This window comes from Mustela erminea, chromosome 2, assembly GCF_009829155.1.
Source record: "Mustela erminea isolate mMusErm1 chromosome 2, mMusErm1.Pri, whole genome shotgun sequence".
Taxonomy (NCBI): domain Eukaryota; kingdom Metazoa; phylum Chordata; class Mammalia; order Carnivora; family Mustelidae; genus Mustela; species Mustela erminea.
In genome coordinates, this window is record NC_045615.1 from 33,361,422 (window position 1) to 33,388,257 (window position 26,836).

At 39.0% G+C, this 26,836-nt stretch overlaps 2 protein-coding genes across 11 annotated transcripts; one reads left to right on the top strand and one right to left on the bottom strand.

Moving 5' to 3' along the window:
- Positions 1-288: 288 nt before the first annotated feature.
- NPY5R (neuropeptide Y receptor Y5) lies at positions 289-6,376 on the bottom strand. 3 transcript variants are annotated; one of them, XM_032332621.1, is made up of 2 exons: positions 6,079-6,376; positions 289-1,965 (listed from the first exon to the last, which is right to left on the bottom strand). In XM_032332621.1, exons 1-2 carry the CDS (start codon positions 6,373-6,375, stop codon positions 616-618), a joined length of 1,647 nt encoding a protein of 548 aa, XP_032188512.1. In that variant the 5' UTR covers position 6,376; the 3' UTR covers positions 289-615. The 3 variants fall into 3 exon arrangements, with proteins under 3 accessions (XP_032188512.1, XP_032188513.1, XP_032188514.1); XM_032332622.1 differs by having other exon boundaries at positions 6,171-6,266; XM_032332623.1 differs by lacking the exon at positions 6,079-6,376 and adding an exon at positions 5,716-6,069.
- Positions 4,953-25,794, top strand: NPY1R (neuropeptide Y receptor Y1). Of its 8 annotated transcripts, none has more exons than XM_032332628.1 (4): positions 4,953-5,429; positions 17,061-17,168; positions 24,270-25,117; positions 25,226-25,794. In XM_032332628.1, exons 3-4 carry the CDS (start codon positions 24,401-24,403, stop codon positions 25,676-25,678), a joined length of 1,170 nt encoding a protein of 389 aa, XP_032188519.1. In that variant the 5' UTR covers positions 4,953-5,429; positions 17,061-17,168; positions 24,270-24,400; the 3' UTR covers positions 25,679-25,794. The 8 variants fall into 8 exon arrangements, with proteins under 8 accessions (XP_032188519.1, XP_032188522.1, XP_032188523.1 ...); XM_032332626.1 differs by lacking the exon at positions 4,953-5,429 and adding an exon at positions 16,542-16,881; XM_032332627.1 differs by lacking the exon at positions 4,953-5,429 and adding an exon at positions 16,542-16,871.
- Positions 25,795-26,836: the final 1,042 nt, after the last annotated feature.

Below are 26,836 nucleotides of genomic sequence, written 5' to 3' on the forward strand. Positions count from 1 at the left end.
GAGTGGGGGCAAATGAACAATCTGACCAATTAGCAATAATAGGAAATCAGTGTTTTCCTGCCAAATTTGTACCCATTGCTTAGTTATAATCATGACTTGGGTGTACAGCTATCATTTGTTATGATTCGCTGAGCATACGAAATGTTTTCTGTATTTTCACAGACTAAATATTAAGAAGTCTATGAAGCAGAAATGAAGACAAATAGATAATATATATTCCTCATATCTAAAATTAAATGAGTCTCAGGAAAAATATTTTTATTATAATTTTGAACCAAAAATACAGAGTTGGTTAGATACAACTTTTATTTTAAACAAAAGTTACAATTCATTTGTTTACAAGACAAGATGAAATGAACGTTAATACAATTACTTCTTACAGTGAAATTATAGATTGCATTGACACCAACTTTATACAACTAAATGAATTCATCATATTATATATAACACATTAAAGTTATTTTCCACATATTATGAACTGACATTCAAATCCAGAACTCTGTTACATAAATTCAACTTCATGTTACTAAAATTTATTTAATTTACATACAGAGTTATTGTGAATATGTTTTAGACGGTCTCAACATTTATTCTTTCCTTGGTAAACATTCAGAATTATGACAAATGAAGACACTGTATCAGGGAAATCAAATCAGCTTTGATCCCATTATTAAGAAAGCCATACAGAATAGGATTAAGGCAACAGGACATCATGCCTAACAAATGACAAATGCAATACACCAACTTGAAATGCCTGTTTGAAATAAGGTTGTCATTAAAATCAGTTACCACATGGAAAAGGTGTAGGGGCATCCAGCTAACGGCAAACACTAGTATCAGTATGGTCAGTCTATAGAAAACACTTCGAGATCTCTTTTTGATTCTCATGATAGAACGGTTTACTCTCATTTCATGAACATCTGAGTTTTCTTCAGGTTTCATCTCAAAGCAGGTGGGGACCCTTGGTATGAACTTACTGGATGAAGAGGGCTGACTTTTTACAGAACCAAAGTTTTCTGGAAGCATTCTTGAGTGGTTCTCTTGAGGAGGTCTTGCTGGAGCGGGTAACACACAGGCTGTCTTCTTGCTGTATCTTCTTCTGTGTTTTCTGATGAATGAATAGCTCCATTTATGGCTGCTGGCAATTTTCACCTGAGGCCCACTCTTTTTGAATGGATGAAGAGTTAGGTTGATCATCTCATTTTCTTCTAGTTTGTTTTCTTTGTTGGACAACCCACAGCTTATACTCCTGCAGACACTGGTGTGACTTACAGTGAGACATACCAAGGGAAGAATATACTGCACTAGCAATAAAGAGATAGTAAAAGCAATTCTGTATGAATCAGATGGCCACGACTCAACACATAAATATCTGCTGCTCAGCAATGCTGAACCAAACGTTTCCTGAAGTTCCACCAGACTGTGAAACACTGGAAGGGGAGAACAAATTGCAAAACCTAGTGTCCAGACAGTAGCAATCAGGAAGTAGCCATGATTTGCTGTTAAATTATTAGATATAGGGTGTTTTATCATGTGATACCTGACAATGGCAATTGATATCAGAATTAAAGTTGAGACCAGAACGGACACGCATTGTAGAAAAGGCATAATATGACACATGACTTTGCCAAACATCCACTGATCCAGCAGGACAGAGGTCAGTGTGAAAGGGGAACAAAACAGCACAACCAAAATATCAGAGAAGGCCAAGTTTCCTATGAGGAAGTTGACCGTCGTCTTCTGATTACGCTTTCTCATGAGAGCCATTAAAATAAGAAGATTGCCCATAAAACCAAGAAGACTTACAAACGTATAAAGTCCAATCAGAAAATACTGCAAGTCATCCACACTGCTTTTATAGTCATCCCAGACGGGGAAATCAGAATTCCGAGTGGCAGCAGTATTGTTCTCGGTAGCAGGGGTCTTGTTATAAAACTCCTGGAGTTCTAAATCCATATTACAGCTCTGCTTGGAATAAAAAGACATTAGTTATCAACTTTAAAAAAATTACATGACTACTATACATTAATCCACTGAGAGGGAAATGAAATTTTAAAATCTGTTCCCATACTTTATTAATCTCCTAAACAAAGTTTCCTGAGGTCTTTAATTGGTTCCAAGTGCAGGGAAAATATCAGCCAATAACAATTACAGTAAATCTAAGTCTATCGTCATTTCTATGGTGTGTTACCTTGTGTTTAAATAGCAGATCATGATTTTTAGATTTACGTAGATATAATGAAAGGGAAGGAAAAGGCAAATGTATATAAAAACTTCAAGATATCTAATTTACAATAGCTCATTACTATGGTGTGGTTGTATACTCTTACCTTAAACATTCATTTGTTTCCAACTTCAAGCAAGGTCAAACTTAAAAGTCACCTGTCCTGAAGTATTCCTTGATCTACTCAGTTGGCTGTGGGTCTCCTCTTTGGAACGCCCACATTGACCTGTTTACAGCTCTCTGGTGCTGTATGTGACAATTTGCTTTGCAATGCAATTAAAAAACATAGCAGCCTACATTATCTATTAATAAGCAATGGAAAAGCAGAAAACTGCCTTTTACTCATTGTGGTATCTACCACAATACATGACCCAGTAACTCCACCATTGTAGGTGCTAAATAAATATTTATGGAAAAATGAAAAATTCAAACAAATGTCTAGTACCCTAAATATTATCTAATTTATGTGTATTCCAATGAAGCTTCTCAAGTGTAGCTTCTCAAATGTAGAAACACTATCCCAGGAGTTAGTCTATAGTACAGGCGCTTACTAAGTGTTTATCAAGCTGTACTATTGACTATGTGTGCACAATACTCAATGGCAAAGTCATTCCCTGATCAATTCTTAGTCCTTTGAGATGTGCCAGATTATCACAGTTAGGATAGCCACTGACCAGCTAGTGTTTTTAAAAACAAAATTTACCTGTTTATTTTTTAACTTAAAAATTGAAAATAACTTTCAGCTTTAGAAAGATTGAATAAATTCTTATCATCTAAGGAAAACTTAGATCTTGAAGTTAAATGTAGAAGTAATACTAATATCATACCCCATAATAAGTTTTTTCTTATGTTTTTCCCTCTCCTAATGCTCATTCACTCATCTAGCATTCTTTTATTCATTTTATTTTGGTGTGATTGCAGTCAACCTTGTGCTGCTTTCCCTGTAGCCCCAGGCCAATCCATCCCACCTCCACACAACCACACACACACACCTAATAACATGCTCTACACTAAATGAGCATTTTGTGAATCTTTGCTCCAGTGACTTCTTACAACTGGAGATACTGCAAACGGGGCCAGGGGGAAGGAAGGGAATGCTAAGCTGTTTCTTTAACTTGCCATCTTGTAGTATGGAGGCCAAAGGCAGGATACCCAAGATGGGCCACACAATGGCAGGTAGATTATTCTGAGCTGAAAATAATCAAGACCCAAAAGACTCAGGTAGAAACTCTGACCTCCCCACCAACTGCCTAAAAAAATTTAGATAGAGGACCTGCACCGGGAAAAGAGCTATTTATAGAGATTCCTTTTTGCCTAAGAAACATATGTGCACAACAGGGCAACCTTCATTTTCCAAACATCTCCTCTCACCTTCCTGCCAATGGCTTTTCTCCCTTTCCCCTCTCCTTAGTTCAGGATGACATATATACCTCATTTTGCCTGTCTTTGGAATTTCCATGCCTTTGCAGATTCCCTGTAGGCAGGAAACTAAATTTGATTTTCTTCTGTTAATCTGTCTCATGGAAATTTAGTTCTTAGTCCAACTAGAAGAACTTTAGACAAAGAAAAATTTCTTCCTCCCTGACAATAGCCAGGGGATAATTCAAACAGTAGAAATTATTTGTCTAATAAGATTTGTCTTTTTTTTTTTAATTGAAAATCAATGGTAGAGAAAATGAAAGAAAACACACACACACACACACACACACACACAAAGGATTTCTTTTCTTAAATTTACTCCTTCACTTCTCTGAAAAGAACCATAAGCAAACCTATAGTGGAAATGTAGATCTGTTTAATAATTATCTACTTTTCAGCAAGTGTTATAATGAACACTGTACAATTTTATAAAAACATAGATACTTTATACATAATAAGAGTAATGCAATATGTGCGCTTTTTAAATCTCAAAGCGCTAGAAAAATTATGAAATGTAACCAGAAAGTTTTAGAAATGAAATATTATTTTCGAAGTAATTCAATATTGACTGTGTGAAACCTTTGTTGTGTTTGCTTAGACATTTTCTTTTGTATCTAGTTTTAGCTCCCACCATCAAAATTCCCAGGCTGCAACATCAAACTTTAATTCTCAGAGTAAAAAGTGAAAAGTTCTTTGTCAAAATGTGGTGACTTTTAGAAAGCAATGTCTTTGTAGACTTGTGCACTTTTCTGATATCATAATTTTCATATAAAAATTGATCTATAGCTGACACCAAGATGAATGAAATCTTCCGAATAGACTTTAGGTATGTTAAGTAGATAGTTCTTAAAGAGAATAGGAGGAACTGCGGGGAACTCAAAGGATACTGAAAGACAGCTAATAGATTTAAATAAGGTTCCTTTGTTAGGATAATTCCCTGTCTTATGATAAGGCACATCTTTTCACAAAGGATGACAGTCACACACAAAAGAATAAAATATATGTTTTTTTTTCCCCCTTCTAGCAATGATAAAATATCAGCTATTGCCTATTTTGCTGTGATCCTGGAACAATGGCGAGATTCCATATTCTCAGATATTCCCATGATTTTATTTTTAAAGCTAGAATTTGGCAAAATTTGAGTTGGAAAGATAAATACAGCTTTGCTCAGCTGACAAACACGCAGGCTCGCACCACGCTTTCCTAATTCTAACAGCAGAGTTTCTTTTCCCTTGAGAAATCTGAAATGTAAAATTGCATTCCGGCTCAAAATTCTGCTGAGAGCCTCAGGCTATTCCATGGTCTCTGGCAAAGTCTTTCGACTTTGATCCAACACGATGGTTAAGTTCCTTTAAAAGATAAACTGAAGGTTTGTGAACTTAGGGATAAAAAATTCCTTGTTTCTGGAATTCAAGGTGTGTGCATGTATGGTATTGCTCGCATTTGTCCTATGAGGCCACCTTGCAAACAGGAACGCAAATCCAGGCGCGCAGCTGCCTCCAGGTCTGCGGCCAGCTGCGGGACTGCGCGGCAGGTGGACTGACCGAGGGGCGCCCGGTGGACTGCGCCCCAGGACCGCGCCAGAGCTCGGCTAGGGCTGTGCACCAGCTGAACACCCTGTGGGCTGCGGTCCGCCTGCCTCGGATTCCGCCGGGCTGCACTCGCGGCTCGCCCCCAAGGGAAGCGCTAGGTCCCTGCAGAACCCCCTCCCGCTAGCTCCGGATCCAGCCCCAGAGCGGATTCCGGACACTCCTCCTGGATTCGGCCAGCGCCTGCCCCACCCCGGGTGAGTAGTTGCCCCGAACCAAAGAATTCCGCTTGGTCCCTTCCCCCTTTCCCTTGACGCCTAACAATTGCCTGTTCCTCCACCCCAAACCCCCACTTTTCCATTCGCTTTGCCTTTGGCTTCCCCACTAGCCCTCTCGGGAGCCCAGACTACACCCGGGACCCGGGACGGGTGCGACTCCCCGGCCCCGCACCGACTCCTGCCCGAGCCAGGAACGGCCTCGGCCCCTCCCTGCAGGCCCACCCCCGCGCCGAAGGGAGCGGTGGGGAGCGGCTGAACCCGGTACCTCGGGGCGCCCGGGCCGGTGCTGGTGCCTCCGCTCCCGGGAACGCGGTCGCTTCTGCGCCCGGGCGGCGGCGACTGCAGGGGGAGCACCTGGAGGTGGCGGTGGGGATGTCGTGGGGGTAGGGAGGAAGGAGCGGGGAGCAGCGGGGGTTTTAGAGGCGCCTCGGGAACACGTGACTGTTCCCGGGACCCCGGAGACCCTGCTCTAGGGCGCCTGCTCCGCGACAGCCTCTCCCCAAGCCCAGGTTCGGGGCATCCCAGCCCCTATCTTGCTGTCTGGGGCCCCAGGGAGAAGCTGCAGGCCCTCGAGATGACACCCCGTCACTCTGGCCTCTGGTTCTCGGCCGAGGCCAAGTTAACTTGCCGAGCAGGAAGATTTTTGCCGGTTCTGTCCCCAGCCTGGTGAAGTGAACTCGGAGGAGTCTTGAGCTGATGTGGGAATGAGCGCTGGGGTACCTCTAAGAGCTTCGGCTCCATGAGAAAAAGCTTCAAGGCCCAGGTTTTCTCTTTGTTCGAAAAAAATAAAAACCAAAACCAAAACAGAATGCTGCTCTTTTTGCACCTTTTTGGAATGAAGAGGGGAGAAGTCTAGGCAGGGAGGCTGATCTGAAGGGGCAGGAGACACAACGGGGTCAGAATAGGAAAAAGGGTTTATTCCCATTCCTAAGGAGAGGTAGTTGTGGGCGTGGGCAAGCGGCGTGGAACTGGGGAGTGAGGTTGAAACGGAATCCACGTTTCTCAGGACTGTTGGGTAACATAAAGAAGATGGACAGAGCTGGATTGGGGTGGGGGAGAGGTAAAAAGAGTTGTTGTAGGTTTTTTGTTGTTGTTGTTGTTTTTAAAACAGCAACCAAAACACACTACAAAATTTGGTCCTCTGTTTCTCCTCAACGTGATTTCCGTCCCCATTGTTTCCAAATCTTTATTGCAGGTTTGCCTTATTTTTGTTAGTCATTCGTTGGCAGGTATTTTAGGCTTCTTTGTATTCTCAGTGTATCTCTGTGTGTGTGTGTGTGTGTTTGTAGGAGGCAGGGAATGCGGAGAGACACTGGTGAAATTGGAAAGAGGTCCATATGTTCTTGAACATGGCCTTGCAGGTGAAAGATTGCATTTCTTGTATATAACAAAACTGAAAAATGACCATGTGACAATCATAGGATCAAGGGTTTGGTGATGAGTGTAATCCCATGGGACTGGTACACTAAACTGGGGAGGACTGTATCCCTTGGTAGCAATGCAACTTGTAAATCTAGTTTCTGGGGGCAGCAAACCCTACCTGTTTCCCCAGAAGTGGACAAAAATTCTTGTGCCTCTTCTCTCCTGTATTTTAATATTCAGTACTCGAGGAATCTACATAGACGTCATTGTATTGGCAAGAGAGTCATCCAAGAGCTCTTAAATACCTCAAGTAAATCCAGTACCTATTTCATTATTTTCTGTCTTGTTTCTGGAATACTAGTACATTATCCCCCAAAAGCTGGACAAAATAGGCAGTCTGAGCAGGCCCACTGGATCCTGTAGTTGGTGAGCTAAGGGATTATATGTGAAGAAGGGATGACTGGTAAGAAAACAAAGTTTGGTTCTTAGACTTTCTTAACTCCAAAATCAATACGGTCAATCAAATACACATTGTCACAGAAATTTCTATTCTTCCATCCCTTGCATGGTTATAATACATACTTACTTCAAATATGCTTTGTTGTTAAAAACAACTTCCAAATAAATCCCTTTGTGACTATCTTCCAAAATACTAACCTATGCTACAAGCTTTTGTATGTTAAAAATACAAGATGGATTTTTTTTCTTTTCCACAAATTTGTTATTTCTTTTAATGATCTCAACCCTTAAATTTAAGTAGCTGTTGTTATTATTAATGAGTATTAAAAATAAAAGGCCAACATGTCATTGAGATAAAGATTCCAATTAACCCACCTTTTTCTTCCACTGCACATACAAGCATGCAAGCTTCAAAAAGCCTTCTTTAAATACACATTCAATATATGTGGAGTAAACAAATCATTTTAAAAAATCCTTCTTTTGAAGATTTGGTCAACTTGAAAATTCCAACAATATGCTACATCAGAAGATATGAAGATCTGTGTGCTTTTATCTTCAAATTTCCCAGGAGGGATTCAAGACTAATCATCATCACTCTTTGTAGAAGATAATAAGTAATTTTCTTATTTTATGGAGTAAATTCAAGCAGGTAGAGTACTACCTCTGGGAACACAAATAGTAATGTCCACCTCTGCTCTATGTATTTTTTCCTACTCACTACTTATAAAATGCACATTTGGGAAATTAAGCTGGATTTTATGTGTGCTACAAAATTAAACTGGCTCTTTTCCAGTTTTCATTGCTCTTCATCAGTTATGAAAGAAAGCATTTCTATAAAGGTGAAAGTTAAAACCTCTTGGGGCTCTTACAACAAATTATTGAATAATAAAACACTCTCCAAACGATGCCTGGGGTAACATTTCTCTGAGGAACCTGTCTATGGTTTTTGTCAAAATTATTGCTGCATTTTAATAACAGCTACCATTTGCAAAAAAACAGTTACTAAAGTGCACTGACATAATCTCAGACAACATGTGACCTTTGTATATTAGTTATCAGAATAGTGGTGGTTAAAAAAAGTTGAAAAATAGTATTATTTTATTTGATGCATTTTTTTTCTGTGAAAACTTTAGTTATTCATTAAGAGTAAACATTTCTTTATCCACTGTTTCTATCATGGTAACTTTAATCCTAATTCTTAAAAGACATGCAAAGGGCCATTTCCACATGTTATGAAAATATTTTTATGATGTGCATCACTGCTTTGATTTCTTTGGAATTGTAACAGTTTGTCATATGATCAATATTTAGGACTCAAAACAAGGAACTAACATAATTGTGAAATACGTGCAGTTTTTTAAGGAACAAAGGCAATTGAAAAAAAAAGTCAACCTAATGTTTTGGGTGCATAGAGACATTTTCCCAGAAAATTCAATGATAATTTTGAGGTCCTAAGAGGGCAGGATAAGCATAATGATAAGCACTTTGATAAGCATTTTGCTACTTAAGCAATACTATATCTTTCCTTTTGATTCCCTAACAATTAAATCATTAAATATAAAGCAGTGACTGATTTTCAGACAGAATGTACAGTTCTTTTTTTAAAAATAAATTTTCCATGTTAAAAAATACATACACACTTATATATATGTGTGTGTGTGTGTGTGTATATATGTATGTATATACACACAATCACATACCACAGATGTATTTGTGTAATGGACACCTGTCAGAACACCTGGATTTCATCCAGGTTTTACTCCAATTTAATGGACAAATTAATTTAGACAAAACACTTTGACCTTCGTAATTTTCACTTCCTTTGTAAAATAAAATGTCCTAACTAGTAGATATATAAAGTCCTTTAAGCTCTGACTACATATGACTTTATGCCATTAACAAGCATGCATTATAGATATATGTGTAGAAAGAGAAACTTTTTGGATCTTTAGAAAAATTTGATGATCATAGAAATGGTTTCTGTCCATATTCAAAAAAAAAAAGGAATACTGTTGATAGCTTTCCATTATTACTGGCACATTCTCTTCCCTGCAGCTATATTAACAACATAATGATATTTGACTCTTCTTTTTAAAAATTGTGGATGTCTTACATATCAACAAATGATTCTTTATCTAATTATATTATTTAAAAAATTCAGCACAAAATATATAACAGAAGAGAACATAGATTCCTTCAGAGGCATAATATTTCTATCAAATATTTCTTTCATATAAATCCATATATAGACCAACTATTCTTCCCTGTTGTAAATCCAAACAAAAAGTGATGATGTTGAAAAATATCCCCCAATATTGCTTTTTAAAAAATAAATTTTCATTTCTTAGCTAAGTTTTCATGGTTAGTATTTTAAATCTACTTATAAGTCTAAATATAGCCTCACTATATTTAAGTGGAAATGAAAGAGAACTAGTTTATTTGTTTTGGGTATGTTGGTTTGTTTTGAATAGTCTTTAAAAAGAATGTTTAGAGAACAGTTCAAATTATAAGGCCAGAATAAAAAGTTGATGTTGTTAAATGATATGCTCTTCCACAAGGTATCTGTTACCATATTCTTACTCTTATCCTGTTAATGGGTAATTCTGCTTTTAAAAGTATATTATTCAGCAGGTAGAAAAACTCATAAGACACTTTTCTGCTGGACATTATGTGCATTTTTTAAAGATTTTTATTTATTTATTTATTTGAGAGAGAGTGAAAGCGAGAGAGATCACAGAGGGAGAGGGTGACGAGAAGCAGATTCTCCCTGAGCAGAGAGCCAGATGCAGGGCTTGATCCCAGAACCCATGACCTGAGGTGAAGGCAGTCGCTTAACCCACTGAGCCACCCAGGTACTCCCGCATTTTTAAAGGCAGTAGAATTCATTTTTCAAGTTTATACTTAATAAGAAAAGCAGAATTAACACATAAAGGAAATTTTTAAAATGAGAAGAATCGTCAAGAGAAGTATATAGTAAGCATATATATGTATAAAATATATGTAGAATTTACATTTACATTATATATATACTATATAATATATAATGTGTGTGTATAAAAGAGTAGTAATTCATCATAAATAAAACGCCCAAGGTAGTTTTAAATGTTTCAGATGAACAAATGGGCTTGATTTGTGATGTTCATAATTTACGTTATCCTACATTATTCTTTGTTCTTCCATCCTTCAACAGAACTTTTTTAGTATCTTGTGATTTACCAGACAGAATTCTAGGCTGTAAGTTTAGAGAGGTGAAAAGAGTAGTCACTGCCTTCCAGAGATCACAGCGTGGGTCTGTGCAAATAAACAATTCATTACATCTGATGTACTAAATTCTATGTTAGAAATAAACTTAAAGTACTGCAGGCATATGAATAAGGCACATTCAGCCTATGGGGTATTTGGGGATATGGAGAGAAATAAAATAGGGCTTTGTAGTCGAGAAGCTTTTGAATTGAAGTTTGAGGAACTGGTGAGAGTTAAATCCCCAGATGGCAGGGATGGACAAGTAAGAGGTGAAGAAATAGCATGAAGGTGAGAGAGGAAGTTAACAGTCAGAGAAGTGCAAATAGTGTGATGTGACTGAGTGTGTGGGAAGTGGTGGAGGGTGATACTGAAAATATTGGTTAAAAGGACATTGCACTTGAAGGGTCTGGAGAGCAATTAGACTGTTTAAACTGAGGAGGGATGTAACTGGACCATTGTGAAAACCACTGAGGCAGAAAGACCCTTTAGCAAAGAAATAAGTAGAGCTTGATGGTGTGAAGGAACACATTGGAGAGATGTTTAAGAGAAAAATCAATGGGAATGTGTGAGCAGTTGAATTTGAGAGTGTGAGAGAGAAACGTGGCACAGTTCTTAGATTCTGGTTTGAAGGATGGAGATGATGACAAGACTGAGATTCCTGTCCACTGGAAAGCACATTTGCCAAGGAAACCTGAAAGGTATCTGTCCTTTAGATGGAGATGTGTAGAATTGTGAGCCTACAGACAGGTAATTGGTGACAGAGGGTATGATTATGCATTAAGGTTAAAAAAAGAGAGAGAGAGAAGATTAAGAATGAGGTCTGTCATAAATTTGGGGATTTCAGGTCAATCAGGGAAAAGATAGGCAGTAACACACAAGCTTTTTGGGGGTGGTGTTGGACAGGGTTGCATGACAGGGGAAGTTTCTCCAGACAAGAGATCTTCCAAAGAAACAGCCTGGGGCTACCAGCCAGAAGGGAGATAGGACAGGGGGTTCTGGGGGAGAAGGGGAAAATAGAGAGTGAGTTCACTTGCCTAGGTGATATCACTCAGTAGCAAAGTGGGGAGACTTGGTTCAGAGAGCGCCAAAGCTCGGCAACAATTTGCTGTCTTCTATGGCAACAGGATTTGTCTTATCTCTGGTTAACAGATGATGGGTGCAGTTTCTCAGGGTATGAAAAGTAGATGTGCTCTAACTGGTTAAAGCGTATTTGTTTAGCTTACATTTAAAGCAATTAGATGTGTGGGAATTTGAGTTTGGTGCTGTCTGGCTTTGGGCTATTAATCCAATCCAGGCTATTAATCCGAAGAAGAAAACAATATGGGGGCCATTTTAGGCAAATACACCGGTGCTATTTCAGGCCTGTTTATATAGCAGGATCCTAAGGAGGGAAACACCTAAGAAATAGAGGGAGACAGCAGAACCTAGGAGAGAAAACTAAGGAACATCTAATAAGGAACAAGGAAAGCCTGAAGTGTGGAGTTTATGAAGTCAAAGGAAAAGAAAATTCCAAGAGCACAGGATGGTTAAGAGAGTCAAACACAACATAAAGAATAAATATAATAATGTCTGAATTGTTTCCACTGACTTTGATCATTGGTGTCATAGCAGGGGTGGTTTCAGGTGGGCCATATTTGAGGAGCAAAGACGGGGATAGTAAATGTTTGTTTTTGGAGAAGTTACCAGGAAAGAGAAGGCAGCTACAGAAACTATGACATGGGTGAGGAAGATACAATGCAAGAAAGAGGAATTTTATTTTTATTTTCATTTTAGTGTTTCACCAAGAAAACTGAATTGTTAAATAAACTGGTGTTATAGTTATATTATTTTGTAACAAACCTCCCAAATTTAGTGGAATAAAACAACAACTCACTCATGAATTTTATGTTCATGGATTGAGTGGGAGAGCACAGTGGTGGTGGCTTGTCTCTGTCACATGGTGTTTGGGGTGTCAGCTGAGAAAACTCTGGGCTAGGCTGACTCAAAGCCTGGGGGTTGAAACAGCTGGGACAGAGCAGTCACTGCTGAAACGAGGGATGGAGAAGTGAGGGAGTAAGTGCTCTATGGTTTTTACTTAACTCAGAAGGAAGGAGGAGTCTGTTGAAACTGAGGGTATGAGATAGGAGACTGGGAGAGAAGGGGGACAATTCGAAGAATCTTCTAGAAGGAGAGAAATCGGAAGTCACTCAAGCCCAAGAATTTCTGGGTAATATTTAAGGCTCCCCTAAGGTTGTTTTGTTTTGTTTTAAGACTTTGTTTATTTATTTGTCAGAGGGAGAGAACGCAAGTAGGGGGAGTGGAAGAAGGAGAGGGAGAAGCAGACTCCCCACCAAACAGGGAACCTGATGCAGAAGTCCTTCCCAGGACCCTGGGATCCTGGCCTGAGCCAAAGGTAGACAATGGGTTGAACCACTCAGGTGTCTCTCAGCTACAGTTTTGAATAATCTGTGCAGTTCAGTGATTTCTATCTTTATGCTATGCTACTAGAGGGTAGTAGTCAAGCAATTTCCTGGGTGCTGAAGAGTCCGATTATACGCCAGCCATCTTTGGATATTTATCCTCTTTCTAGATTTCTGTTTATCTGGGGAAAGGAAAGCAATGTCTAGACTTTAAACAAAGGAATGAAGAAGGGAAACTTACCTAAGCAAAGTGACACCTAGGAACATTTCATACCACCTTTGTCCAGTTTGTAATGTTTATGTGGACATAGGAGTCTTTTTTTATTTTTTCCTTTGGGAAAAATTGCACTATCTCAAGGATGTGACATAGATTTACATTACAGAGCCAAGTCTGGTCTTATGATATTGGCTGCTTGTATGGTTGTGTTGTGTTGTGTTGTGAAAGGGTCTAATACTAAGGATGAGATTTTGGGGTGGGGGTGGTGTGAGGTGGAAGTGGAGCCAGATGAGCTGTCAGAGGTATTTGTCATAGATGATGGCAGGTCTGGAGGGGGCATTCACACCTGCCCTTCTCACCAGCTGTTCCACTCCACACCTTTGAGTATGGAGATGTGAAGGGAATAGTAATAATTATCATCAAAAGCAATAGTAGTAACATTCACAAAGCTCTGTTCATTATACCATGTAATAAATACACAATGTGACACTTTTGTAAAATAGCATTACACTTTTGTTGACTGTCTAAAGGGTGTCAGACAAGGTGGGATCTGCAGAAGAATGTTTGGATATTTACTAAATAATTTGAAGACCCTAGTCCTCTAGAGTCTTATTCTGACAGTTTTAAAACAAATGCTCTGAATTTGTAGTCTATGTAATGAAATGAGAACTTTCTTGAAGTGCATTCTCATTTCAAATCAAGAACAAATCCATAAATACTACTTAGTTTCTCTACACAAAGAAGGTAATTGAATTGCTTGCCTACCTACGTGTATACTAACATTTTAACTAAATTGTTACTTCTTTCTGCAAGTTAATTCTTAAAAGACAATTGAATTAAGTGATTGTATTGACCATTTGATTATATTAAGCAATTTAGTCAAAACTCTTTACCTACTGTATTTCATTGGTTCTAAGATGAGGAATTTAAAAAATATTTTAGTACTCTAACTTTGAGATTCATTTACAATTGGTTATGTGTCATTGCTTTACTGGAAGCATTTTCTTTCTTCTTCAGTGGTCCATAAAATAATGTTGCAATCTATATTCTGTGACATCACTGATTCAAATAAATGCAGTAGGTAAGTTACAGAAAGAAGGAAAAACTGGCATCTAATTAATGCATAGAATATGAACTGATTCATGGTTCATATTAAGTTTTACCCCAATGGAATTTTTTCCTTCAGTGGCATCCACTTTATAGTTTTCATATGTAGTGTAAATGTCTATCAAGATTTTTCTGAGTCATAATTTATGATAACTTTCCTGTATTGAGCCTAATAGCATTTTAGAATCTTTAACCATTGCAGCAGAAATTTATCAGGAGACCAAAAAAGAAGGTACAATGGATAAATTCCATCAGCAGATATAGTGATACACTTTTATCTATGCAGTCATTGAATCATTCTATTTAAAGGGCCAGACCATGTTTTAGATGATAAAACTAAGGTCTATAGAGATTTAATGAGTAGAGCCTTCTGTTTAAATGATAGAAAAAAAGACTTGCCCAAGAGCACATGAGAACAGGTCATTAGTTTAATTCTCCTAGTCATGGCTTATAGGCCAGATGGCAATGAAATTTCAGAAAGAAATACATGAAATGGAAAAAAGTTCTCTCTCCCTAACAAAGATGAGGTTTTATCTAGCTTGAATCCCAGATAAGAAAGTATGCAACTGGCTGTTCATTAAACAGTAGAAAAAGAACTTATCTTTATTTCACACATATATTCTCTTTAGTATATCTTTTGAGGAATTCAGATTACTTTTTAACACATGTCTTCTGAGGAACTCAGATTACTTTATGTCAAATCTTCCATAAGATTACATTATAAGTGGATCTTATGGTGTATTTGGTTATTATATATGCTGAATTTTTTTTTATTTTACAATTTAAAAAATTTTATTTATGTTTTACACCATGGGACAGTTCTTAATAAATGATATTTCTTGAGAATTATACAATTTGTTGCTGTTGTTGAACATTTTGAAACTTCTTTTTGTTCCACAAAATTTGACATAGAAAAGTCTTTGAGACCAATGATCTTTCAAAGATTGGTATTTGATATTTAATATTTTAAGAATGCAGCTTTATAAATTTGCCTTATGGGTGACAATTTATAACAATTCAGTTAATAAAATGGCAAACTACATGAGCCACAGTAGTTCAAACATTATTATAGACATGCCTTTATTAACATTCTTGGAAAATACAGAAAAGAAAGTGTCTAATGAGTCCAGATTACATATTCAACTCCAAAATATTTGCTGACATAGTAAAAATGCTACATAAAAATGTATTCCTCAAAGAAGATTAGATAACTTAATTTGTAATTCTTGCAGTAGACTGAGAACAGTCAATTTGATATCAGAACCTTGGGGCAAACTTGCTTCTCAGAATGTGACTTGAGGGAATGGAGTAGACAGAAGGCAACAAGAAATCTAAAGAGTTACTGCTCTTTAAAAATCTGAAGTTCCTAAGTTAGGCTTTATATTTTTGTCCTTGGTCAAAAAAAAAAAGAAGAAAGAAAAGAACTTAAAAAGAAAATATATATGCCATTTTACTGTTTAACCAGTAGTAGGATTTTGTAAAATGTATGCTCACATCTATTATTGTAGTTTATTACATGAGCATGATATTTTAATTCTTTCCCTTTTCAAGTGTATAAAAATATTTCTAATGACAAATAATTTAGAAAGATTTCCTGGGGGAAAAAACCCAGAAATGTTTACATCACTATATAAATAAACCAGCTATGACTTATACTGAACTTTAAGTAGTGTTTATTTTGCCTAATAGCCAGAGAAAGAAAACATTTTTTAACAGTGTAAAGTTCAGGTCATTCCATTTTTCTTGAAATTTTGTTTTGTCTTAGTTTGAAGACAGAATGCAATCATAGTTGTTATGCTGTGCGTATCCTAGGCAGTGTTGTTTATCTTTATTAGGAACACTTTTTATTTTCTGGCAGCTTGATTTGGAAGAAGTTGTATTCATCCTCACCAGTAAACAATTATTGTGTGCATGTGTTTGCGAAATACACAACTTTGGTTTTTCAAAGTGGAACACAACTATGCAAAACATCTAAGATCAGTGTATCAGTAATTATCCAGAATCCCCCGGCACCATGGGTTTGCCACTGTCAAGGTCCTCTTGTGTACATGCCATTCTTTCCTTCATAACGTTCAGTACAGCAGTAGACTCAGCTCCGAGGCAATGGCATTGACTCTTTTTGACCAGTAGGGAAATGTTCCGTTCATCGTGCTCCCCCAAAGAATGCAGCTAGGCACTGGGAACAAACCTGACGGCATTTTCTCAGTGGAAAGAAAGGACTGCAGGGTCAGGCTGTCTCCTCCGAGATTTGCTACCTTATTATTATTATTTTAAAATAAAGGTCGTCTCTTTGTTCGCTTTTAAAACGGGGAAAAATCTTCTCGGCACTGGTGTGCGAAATATACAAACGTCACAAAAGAAAGGGAGAAACCTATTAGTGGCATTGTTGCGGTGACTTCCACGCTTCCTTTTCTCCCAAATACCAATGCCTTTCATTCTTGAGTTCGGCGGCCGCTCCCGCTTTTCGGCCGGTTACAACTTCGGCCACAAGATGGCACTGACCCGCAAACAAAGGGACACACCGCGGCTCCGACTTCGGAAGAGCCTCCGAACGCCGTCTCGCCTTCCCGGGAGTCGAGGAGTGCGCGGACGAGGGCTTACTTTGCTCTGCTCCGTGCGTCTGTGTCGAGCAACGTGCGGATAGGTTTAATTGCTCTTCTTTCCAGAATTCCTAGGCAACGCGCCCCAGAGGTGGACGTCCAAGCCGGGGTGGCTGCGGGGGGGAGCATCGGGCGCTACTCGCGGGGCGCCGTCACGTGATCCGGGGATGAGGTGGAGTTCGGCTTTAAGGGGGCGTCTCTTCCTATCTTCATCAATCTTTAGGATTTGAGCTGGAGAAATACCAGCGGATCTTTTCTCCCCTCTCTGCTCCCTTCCGTTACCGTTCTTCCCGCTTTCATAAACGGGCGGAAAAGACGAATCCAACGGAGGGTAAGTTTCAAGTTTACACGTTTTAAGGGACTTTTGGAGAAATCTCTCATTGATGGCGTGAAGGATGAGAGAGGGGGAAAAAAAAAAAGTACCAGTGCCCGAAATTGACTCTGGGAAACTGGGAAACTGAGGCGCGGCCGGCCTCTCCCTTGGGCTCTCGGTGCAGGCAGGTCGCAAGGTGTTGCAGAGGATCGGACCGCGCCGGGACTGCTGCCCGCGGATGCGGGCCGACGTTAGGAACCGGGAGTTGGCGGTATCCGCACACCTTGCTCCCCCAAGGCTTCTGCACCGGGGTACAAGTTCTCCCCACTTGGGGTTCTCCTAAGACCGTCTTCCCCTGACCTCGCTTATCTTTGGCGTTTTTCTGGAGCCGGCTGCCCAGTCGAGGATCGGGTCGCTGAGATGGTCTGGGGAATGGGGAGGGGGGGCGTTGGCCGGCGGTCCCCCTTGGTCCCCCTCGCGCCGCACGTGTTCCGCAGGGAGCCCGCGAAGGCGCGGGCTTGCCTGGGGGGCCGCGAACCTGAGCGCAGGCACGGTCCCCCCCGGACACTTGTGGGTTCCGCGCATCTGGCCAGGAAAGGAGCCCCTCTCCCTCGGTGCTGACCCGTCCAGTCTGTGCGCCCTGGTAGTACACCCTGAGCCGTATTCTTTCAATCATTGAACTCTTCAGCTGCTTTTAGAACAGCGATGACGGAACCTGGCAAGATGAGGAGATCGGGTATGGACGGGGGAGGTACAGGTGGTTTAAGAGTGTTCCGCTGGTCTCCAGGTAGACTGGAGCGGCGAATGTTTTAAGAACTGATGTTAGTCACAGAGAACTGTATTTGGACTCTACCCCTTTTTAAAAATTTTTTATTGGTTTGGATGCTTTTGTTTGCCAGTCTCATCATCATAGGTAGAGATGTTCCTTGATACATGGGTGGCAAACGGGTGTTCGTGAAGGCGTGGGGGGTGGGGAGGGCGGGAAGGTTAAGGATGAGGAAAATTTGGGGCAATTCACCTAGTTACACAATATGATAAAGGTGGGCATGGAATTTTGATTGAACCATGCCATTTCTTTCTCTGCCAACTGCTGGAGCACAGAAAAACCTAGGGGAAGGCAGAGAGGGAGTGTGTTTTGACATTTATTTTCACTTTTTCTCCCCCCCCCCCCCGAGTGCTCAGATTTGTCATGCCCACCTGGATCCTGTGCAAAAGCCTAACTCACTAGGTGACACGCAGGCGGGGGGCATGCAGAGCCTGCCTGTCTCTACCTGCACAGAAACGTAGAAGCAGTATCTGGCAGTCCCAAGACTCTAGAATGCTTCTCTGGTGAAGAAGAGAGCAGAAAGCTATCCAGCCCAGCTGCCCACCTATGTCTAAAGCGTGAGTGCTTTTCGGGGGGTGACTACCGCATTCTGAGTCTTCCCTTATCATTTTAAGGCAGCTGTCGTTGAACCAGGGGAGGAAGAAACAGGATTACGTAATCACACAGATAAATTAGCAGTAACTTTGGGAGGCTGTGTGTAACAAGGCTGGCATTTCTTTTCCAAAACAAGTAAGGTGAACAGACAGTTCTGAGGTATGAAAAAATGTATCTGCTGCAGACTACGACCAGCAACTTGTATTTTCAGGTAGTGACAGCACTACGAAAGGCAAGCAGTGAAAGGCCAACATTCTCATTGGAAAAGAAAAGGAAATTTCCCTTTGAAAGGGGACCACGTTCCCAACTATTGATGCATGTAGTATCTCTATTGTCTCTAATTGCTCATAACAGCTATATTGAGATTTAACAGGCTTTAATTTTTGCAGTGTCTGTAGTTGTGTATCTTGTTTTAAATATCAGGATGGTAACTATCAAATTATTTTCCTTTTCAAAGATAACGTATATAAATTCCTTTCAGTATTATTTTCTGACAACTATTCTTTCTTGAAGTTATACTAAGGTAGGCTGAAAATACACATTTTATCCAATGCAGAATTGTTTTACCAAACTAGAATGACTATCATATATACACTTAGAAAAGGAAGCTTTGCAAATACTTAAAAAAAAATTAGTTTACATTTTCTGTATAGCTAACTTAACGTCTACTTAGTAGAAAGACTACTGTTCCTTAACAGAGCATGTCCATCAAATATAATTTCATTAAAAAATATATAATTTCAAAGGTGTCAGAGTTGAATTTCAGTATTCACCTAAGACCATAAGAAACTGCCTTTGTAGCCCACACAATGTATTATGTATTGGATTTTGCCAAAATAAGTCAGTGGGTTTAAAATTTCTACTTTTCTTTCTTTCCACGGTGAACTCTTTAGTCCATGCCTCCGTTATCTCTAATCTGGATTTTTGTATTGGCCTCTTAATGAATCTCTCTCCTTCTTCCCTTTCCTATCTTAAGTCTGTTGAAAACAGCAAATAGAGTAACATTTAAAACAAGCCATATAACTTCACGCCTTTACCAAAGACTCTCCAGGGATTCCTCATCTTTCCCAAGAAAAAGTCACACTGTCCCATGGAATAAGTCCTTAATGTAATCTGTTCCTCTTCAGTTTACCCTTTCTAATTAACTTTCTACTAGTCTCTCCCTTATTTATGGCACTTCTCATTGCTCTTTAGCGTACCAGGAACACTCCAGCCTTAAGGATTTTATGTTTGTTCTTTTCACATGGGATGCAGTCCCTGACATATCCCATACATGGCTTCCTCACTTACCACTTTCAGGTCTTAGTTCATATGCCATCTTTTCAGACAAGCAGAGGCCTTCCTTACCACCCAGTAACAAAGTGTAACTTCCAACAACCCCAGTTCCCCTTCGTTGCTTTTCTGTGTAATACTTACCATCTGCCATACTTTCCCTTGTACCAATTTATTTTTTCTTGGCTTTCTTTTGCCCACAAGACTAGAAACTCAAAGAGACGGTCACTGTTGTCTCCACTAAAACCATGCCTGACACAAACTAAGTGTTCAATAAATATTTACTGGATGAATGAATTTTCTTTCAGAAACAATTCCTTTTTTATAAACATGGAAATGGAACATTTCCCCTCATATACCTGACCTAATATAGTGAGTATTGTAATTAGTATCCATCAGCCATGTAAAAGGACTATGACAGAATTCAGTTATTGATGTTAGGATTAATTCACACAAGAACGTACTATTCCAGCCGTGAGCCTACAATGTCAGTCAACACATTTTTGTTCTAAATCTAGTATTAGAAGGTGCTATGAGGTATATACACTACGTGCCTTAAAAAGATTATAGCGTAATTGGGAGGAGCCAGTTAAGGATTCAGGGGCACTAAATGGTGCTTTGAAAGATGGGTAGCATTTGAATTGGTGATGAGACAGAGTACCCAGCAAGAGCAATGGCAGAGACAGAGATGAATGCAGAAGCTAAAACAGGCTAGGGGGCACTTGGTGTACTGTGAAGACACTGACCCACTTGGAACAGAGGACTCACCATGGGGCTCTTGCGGCAGGAAGTGAAAGGCAAAGGGAAGCAAAATGTAGAGGTCTTCAAGTGTTAGGCTGAGGAATGTACTCATAGTGTCTTTTTCCAGGATACTTATTTCTCTGGGGTGTGTAGTGACAGGGAGCCATGAGAAGTTGTGGGATAAAGAGGATGCACTTTCCAATCAAGCTAGTTTTACTTTAAATAATGAAGAGAAACTCACAATTAACTAATAAGTCATGTTGAATAACTTGGCAGCAGCACGAATATGAGGTATGATGGGAAAATTTTCTTGAATTCTTCAGTGAGGAATTTGTAAAGAAATGTTAGATTATTACTTACTTCTTCAGGGTTCGTTCTCAGACACTAAGAAGAAGATTATCCTCTCTGCCTTTAGCATTTTTTAAAGATTTTATGAATTTATTTGACACAGAAAGAGAGATCACAAACAGGGGGAGTAGAAGAGGGAGAAGCAGACTCTCTGCGAGCTGGGAGCCTATGTGGGATTCAATCCCTGAACCCTGGGGTCATGACCTGAGCTGGAGACAAATGCTTAACGACTGAGCCAACCACGTACCCCATGCCTTTGGCATTCTTGAGAGATAAAGGGTGATGGCTGCATGAGTTCAGGAGCCATTATGTATTGGTTGTTGCACAGAGGAAGGGGGAGCCATACTTCTAAAATCATTTACACTGTATGGTAACTAACATAACATAATTACAAAAAAAAAAAAAAGAAAGAAAGAAAAGAAAAGAAAGGAAAAACAAACAAAAAGTTTACAATTGAAATCATTCCTAGTCTTAATTCTTCCATTATCACTAAATGTTAGAAACCTTTATTTTTTTTAAATGTATTTTTTTTAAGATTTTATTTATTTATTTGACAGACCGAGGTCACAAGTAGGCAGAGAGGCAGGCAGAGAGAGAGAGAGAGAGAGGAGGAAGCAGGCTCCCTGCTGAGCAGAGAGCCCTATGGGGGGCTCCATCCCAGGACGCTGGGATCATGACCCGAGCCGAAGGCAGAAGCTTTAACCCATTGAGCCACCCAGGTGCCCAGAAAACTTTATTTTTATTCTTCAGTTTTCTAAAGTCAAGTTGTGATTTTATAATAAAAAACACCTCATATTCTAGAAAGCGAAAACACTCCAGGAAAATTTCATTAGGTGTGCCTCTTAAAAGGCAAATGTTCACTAAATTTCTTATCTCCTTTGAACTGGAAGTAAATCTGCATGATTTTCTTTATTCTCACATAAAAAAAGAAATAAATGCAATTCCCTTTCTTAACACAGGCACAATGGCCTGTTAATTAACATAAGAAACCCTGAATCGCATATATTTATTTAGCAAACTAGAGGAAATCAGATTTTTTTAAAAGGAGCTTTTCATCTCTAAAAACCACTGTCTGTAATTTCTCTTGTTGGTTAGAAAAGAGTCTTTGTGTCACAAAATGCTGTGAAAGATCAAAATTACCCCAAACATGTAGGTCCCTGCCTTGTATCAGTATACAGTCTAGTGGGGAGGGAGGATATTTACATGTATAAAACCTTAGAAATCCTTTGAAAACTGCTGATGTATTAAAATCCTAGAACCTTAAAGTTAGAAGGAATTTCAGTTACAGTCATTTAAATCTCCCACACAATGTAAGAGCTCCCCAAAAGTCTTTCATACAGTAGCTGCAAACTCTTGTGTATGGAGCATCCCAGAGTTTTGCAGGCAGTTGATTTTCTTTCATTAAACTTTTGTTCCTCATAATGCTGTGAAATTTGTTTTGTTTTATTTTTAATACACACTGTGTTATACTTTCCCTGGTCCTATTTCTTACTTGTATAGTTAGGTATGATATTTTAAGCCCAGTTCCCTAGGGTACATGCTACCCACTCAAATATGAGAAGACGTCTATACCGTTCCTGGTCTTTTCTGGATTAAACGTCTTCTGTCCCTTCCACAGTCCTTCATATGACAAAGGGTTTTTTTTGTTTTGTTTTCCAATTTATTTTACTTCTTTTCAGTGTTCCAGCATTCATTGTTTATGCACCACACCCAGTGCTCCATGCAATACGTGCCCTTCTTAATACCCACCACCGGGCTCACCCAACCTCCCACTCCCCTCCTCTCCAAAACCCAAAGTTTGTTTCTCAGAATCCACAGTCTCTCATGGTTTGTCTCCCCCTCCAATTTCCCCCATCTCATGTCTCTGCTCCATCTCCTAATGTCTTCTGTGTTATTCCTTATGCTCCACAAGTAAGTGAAATTATATGATAATGGACTCTCTCTCCTTGACTTATTTCACTCAGCATAATCTCCTCCAGTCCTGTCCATGTTGATACAGAAGTTGGGTATTCATCCTTTCTGATGGAATACTCCATTGTATATATGGACCATATCTTTTTTTTTTTTTTTAAAGATTTTTTTAAAATTTATTTATTTGATAGACAGAGATCACACGTAGGCAGAGAGAGAGAGAGGAAGGGAAGCTGTCTTCCTGTGAGGCAGAGAGCCTGATGCGGGGCTCGATCCCAGGACCCTGGGATCATGACCTGAGCCGAAGGCAGAGGCTTTAACCCACTGAGCCACCCAGGTGCCCCCGGACCAAATCTTTATCCATTCATCCGTTGAAGGGCATCTTGGTTCTCTCTGCAGTTCGGCGACTGTGGCCATTGCTACTATGAACATTGGGGTACAGATGGCCCTTCTTTTCACTACATCTGTATCTTTGGGGTAAATACCCAGTGGTGCAATTGCAGGGTCATAGGGAAGCTCTATTTTTAATTTCTTAAGGAATCTCCACACTGTTTTCCAAAGGGTGGAAACTTGTATTCCCACCAGTGGTGTAAGAGGGTTCCCCTTTCTCCACATCCTCTCCAACACATGTTATTTATTGTCTTGTTAATTTTGGCCATTCTAACTGGTGTAAGGTGGTATCTCAATGTGGTTTTGATTTGAATCTCCCTGTTGGCTAATTATGATGAACATTTTTTCATGTGTCTGTTAGCCATTTGTATTTCTTCTTTGGAGAAGTGTCTGTTCATGTCTTCTGCCCATTTTTTGACATGATTATCTGTTTTGTGTGTGTTGAGTTTGAGGAGTTCTTTATAGATCTTGGATATCAGCCCTTTGGAGTGACAAAGGTTTCTGATATTTCACTGTATTGATGATCCCCTTTTGCATATACTTGTGCTAAATAATGTCTGCCTTAAAGAGCAGGTCACTATATGGTAGAGTTTTTAGTACAACTTAATGAATTAGTTCATTTCTATAGTAGGGGGAAGAATAAGGGAAATTTGTATTGTTGTTTTTTCTTTATTTCATAGCTTATGTGTTAATCTGTGCATTATTTTTTTCCATAATCATATTTTTATAATGTTTAGGAATCTGTAACATTGGTTTCTATAAAACTTTTGGGGGCAAGGTTTACATACACCTTACTAATTTACAGACTACTACATTTTGCTGAATCAAAATGTAGTAATTGCAAGTCCAATTAAAAATATTAGAATTGTTTTTCTAAAAATGTTTGCACGGTCTCTGCTGTTTTAAAAAGATGTTTATACAGATTACATTTGTTTATTTATTTCAATGTCTTCACTTACAACAGTACTATGAGTCAGAATTTATACTGACTGCTCTGAATAAAATTAGTAATGCCATTGGTCATTTTCTCTTTACAGATCATTCAGTTCAAGGGAATGAAGAATTCAGAATTATTTTGAGAAATGGATTCCAATATGGAGAATTAAGAAAAAGCTGAACATTTGATCTGCTTTGAAGAAACATATTTTCCATTTGTCTAGCGTAATCTATGACAACCAAACCAATCAAAATGAATTCAACAGTATTTTCCCAGGTTGAAAATCATTCAATCTTCTGTAATTTTTCAGAGAATTCCCAGTTTTTGGCTTTTGAAGGCGATGATTGTCATCTGCCCTTGGCCATGATATTTACATTAGCTCTCGCTTATGGAGCTGTAATTATTCTTGGGGTCTCCGGAAATCTGGCCTTAATTATAATCATCTTGAAACAAAAGGAGATGAGAAATGTTACCAATATCCTGATTGTGAACCTTTCCTTCTCAGACTTGCTTGTTGCCATCATGTGTCTCCCTTTCACATTTGTCTACACCTTAATGGACCACTGGGTTTTTGGTGAGGCAATGTGCAAGTTGAATCCTTTTGTGCAATGTGTTTCAATCACCGTGTCCATTTTCTCTCTGGTTCTCATTGCTGTGGAGCGCCATCAGCTGATAATCAACCCGCGAGGGTGGAGACCCAGTAACAGACATGCTTATGTAGGTATTGCTGTCATTTGGGTCCTTGCTGTGGTTTCTTCTCTACCTTTCCTCATCTATCAAGTATTGACAGATGAGCCGTTCCAGAATGTAACACTTGACGCATTCAAGGACAAATACGTGTGCTTTGATAAGTTTCCATCGGACTCCCATAGGTTATCTTATACAACTCTCCTCTTGATGCTGCAGTATTTTGGCCCACTCTGTTTTATATTTATTTGCTACTTCAAGGTAAGAAAACGTTTCCCCCTACCACTTCCATTTTAACCTTCTTTCCACAGAATTCCACATTAAATTCGTGGTTCTATTTGAACTTTTTTCTTTCCCCCCTCTCTGTAGATATATATACGCTTAAAAAGGAGAAACAACATGATGGACAAGATGAGAGACAATAAATACAGGTCCAGTGAAACCAAAAGAATCAACATCATGCTGTTGTCCATCGTAGTAGCATTTGCAGTCTGCTGGCTACCCCTTACCATCTTTAACACTGTGTTTGATTGGAATCATCAGATCATTGCTACCTGCAACCACAATCTGTTATTCCTGCTGTGCCACCTTACAGCAATGATTTCCACTTGTGTCAACCCCATATTTTATGGATTTCTGAACAAAAATTTCCAGAGAGACTTGCAGTTCTTCTTTAACTTTTGTGATTTCCGGTCTCGGGATGATGACTATGAGACAATAGCCATGTCTACCATGCACACAGATGTTTCTAAGACTTCTTTGAAACAAGCAAGCCCAGTCGCATTTAAGAAAATCAACACTGATGATAATGAAAAAATCTGAAACTCCTGTAGAATATGGTCCCAAATGACATCTGTCTAAAAACAAGCACAATCTGTAACATCTTTTCATTACCTGTTCCCCCAGGGAATGAGGTTATAATCATTTAAGAAAGACCAAGATTTAAAAAAAAAAAAAAAAAAAAAAAAAAAAAAAAAAGAAAGACCAAGATTTGCTTGTCTTGCTTTTTAATGCTTTTATTGTAGCTGTCATAATTACACTGGGACAAAATGTATGGGCTTTGGAATCTTCTGGCAATAGTTTTGACCAGACATCCTTGAAGTGCTTTTTGTAAACTTCTGCATATAATACAAAGACTTTTATATTCAATTTGTTGGAATGAAGTTTCTTTAAATTATTACTATTGACTGACTTTAGAAGCACTGCATCTGAAACTCATTAGGTCAGGCCATCCTGTGTTGATTAGATTAGATGGTCATTGGACTGGGCAATCTTGATGTAATGATAGACATATTTCAGTCTGTTACAGAGGTGATAGCATGCAAGAGCAGCATTTGAGATGTGGAGTTAAGCCTACCCGTCTTGCAGACCTACAGTCTGAAGTCACTGAGTTGTTTGCTTTTTTTTTTTTTTTTTTTTTTTTTTTTGCTGTAAGACCGGATTTAATTTGCTCCTGATTATCACTTGAGATAAAAATGCATTAAAAAAATACTTCTCAGCTGTGAATATCATGGGGAATTGGGCCACCCACAAGAATTAAGTGGGAAAGCAATTCTCTAACTTCAAAACTATTTTGGTACCTGACAACCAAAGGATTTCAGAGTAATTAATTTAACAAGAAAATTAGTATTGCAGCATATATTTGAATTGTATTCATCAGAATTGTTCATCATGAGGTTTTCATTCTTCACAGACTGTTCAGTGTTTGTCAAGCATAAATCTATATGTGACTCAAAAGACATTTCCAGCTTACAATACATAAAAACACAAAGTGTATTTTCCATACATCAGTGCCTACAAAGTAACACATTTTTAACTTTTTCAATGTCCATTCTTCAAAAAAGGACACCAAAGTATGCTGTTAAAAGAATGTTCACTCTGGCTAGCAGGGCTAAATACCTGAAAACTGAGAACACTTCATATAACCCATATTAACCTGTATAAACTGTGTGCCTTGTGGAGTCATAAATAATGTACTTT